The 1,329-nt window shown below is 52.4% G+C and overlaps 1 protein-coding gene across 1 annotated transcript; it reads left to right on the top strand.

The window, feature by feature from the left end:
- Positions 1-78: 78 nt before the first annotated feature.
- On the top strand, positions 79-683 carry LOC108524775 (putative V-set and immunoglobulin domain-containing-like protein IGHV4OR15-8; the record flags this gene model as incomplete). Its single annotated transcript, XM_017865843.1, has 2 exons — positions 79-220; positions 304-683. Coding segments are annotated over exons 1-2 (426 nt in total), but the record flags the coding sequence as incomplete, so codon positions are not given.
- Between the last annotated feature and the right edge of the window lie 646 nt (positions 684-1,329).

Below are 1,329 nucleotides of genomic sequence, written 5' to 3'. Positions count from 1 at the left end.
AGTCCCAAAGACTGGACCTCCCTCATCCCTTTTCACCTCTCCATACAAAGGCACCACCCACATGCAAATCCTCACTTAGGCACCCACAGGAAACCACCACACATTTCCTTAAATTCAGGGTCCTGCTCACATGGGAAATGCCCTGTGAGAGTCACGGACATCCTGTGCAAGAACATGAAGCACCTGTGGTTCTTCCTCCTCCTGGTAGCAGCTCCCAGATGTGAGTGTCTCGGGGATGCAGATATGACGATATGGGAGGCTGCCTCTGATCCCAGGGCTCACTGTGGGTCTCTCTGTTCACAGGGGTCCTGTCCCAGGTGCAGCTGCAGGAGTCAGGCCCAGGACTGGTGAAGCCTTCGGAGACCCTGTCCCTCACCTGCGCTGTCTCTGGTGGCTCCATTAGCAGTACTTATGGCTGGAGCTGGATCCGCCAGCCCCCAGGGAAGGGACTGGAGTGGATTGGGTATATCTATGGTAGTGGTGGGAGCACCTACTACAACCCGTCCCTCAAGAGTCGAGTCACCATTTCAACAGACACGTCCAAGAACCAGTTCTCCCTGAAGCTGAGCTCTGTGACCGCCGCAGACACGGCCGTGTATTACTGTGCGAGAGACACAGTGAGGGGAGGTGAATGTGAGCCCAGACACAAACCTCCCTGCAGGGAGGCGGAGGGGCGGGCGCAGGTGCCGCTCAGGACCAGCAGGGGCGCGCGGGGACCACAGAGCAGGAGGCCGGGTCAGGAGCAGGTGCAGGGAGGGCGGGGCTTCCTCATCTGCTCAGTGCTCTCCCTCCTCGCCAGCACCTCAGCTGTCCCCAGGGCTGATATCTGTGGTTCTGCTTCCTCACATTCTCCTGCCAGAAAAGAAATGAGGAAGGGACATTTTCCTCTTACAATTGAAGTTGCACCGATTACTAGGAACTTTCCTACAAGTTCCTGCATGGCCCATTATTCCTTATATTCTAATGCTTCTCACCACCTCTTGGTTTGTATCATAAATTGAATTGTGCCCTCTTTGAAGTTCATATGCTTAAACCTTAAATTCCATGGATCTATATTGGAATTTTAATGATACAATTAAGGTTAAATGTGGTCAGAAGTGTGAGAACCTAATGCAATAGACGTGCTGTCTTTATAAGAAGAGGAAGAGACACGAGAGACCTCTCACTTTTCACGTGCACGCAGAGAAGAGGCCATGTGGAGACGCAGTGTATTAGAAGGTGCCCCAGTGCATGCCAGGAAGAAGCCGCACCAAGAACCAACCCTGCCAGCACCTTGATCTTCAACATTCAGACTTCAGAATTGTAAGAAAATCAGTATTTGTTGTTTCA

The sequence above is a fragment of the Rhinopithecus bieti genome, unplaced genomic scaffold (assembly GCF_001698545.2).
Source record: "Rhinopithecus bieti isolate Rb0 unplaced genomic scaffold, ASM169854v2 repeat_23687, whole genome shotgun sequence".
Taxonomy (NCBI): domain Eukaryota; kingdom Metazoa; phylum Chordata; class Mammalia; order Primates; family Cercopithecidae; genus Rhinopithecus; species Rhinopithecus bieti.
Note: the sequence above shows the minus strand (reverse complement) of the source record. Positions and strands in the feature narration are given on the sequence as shown.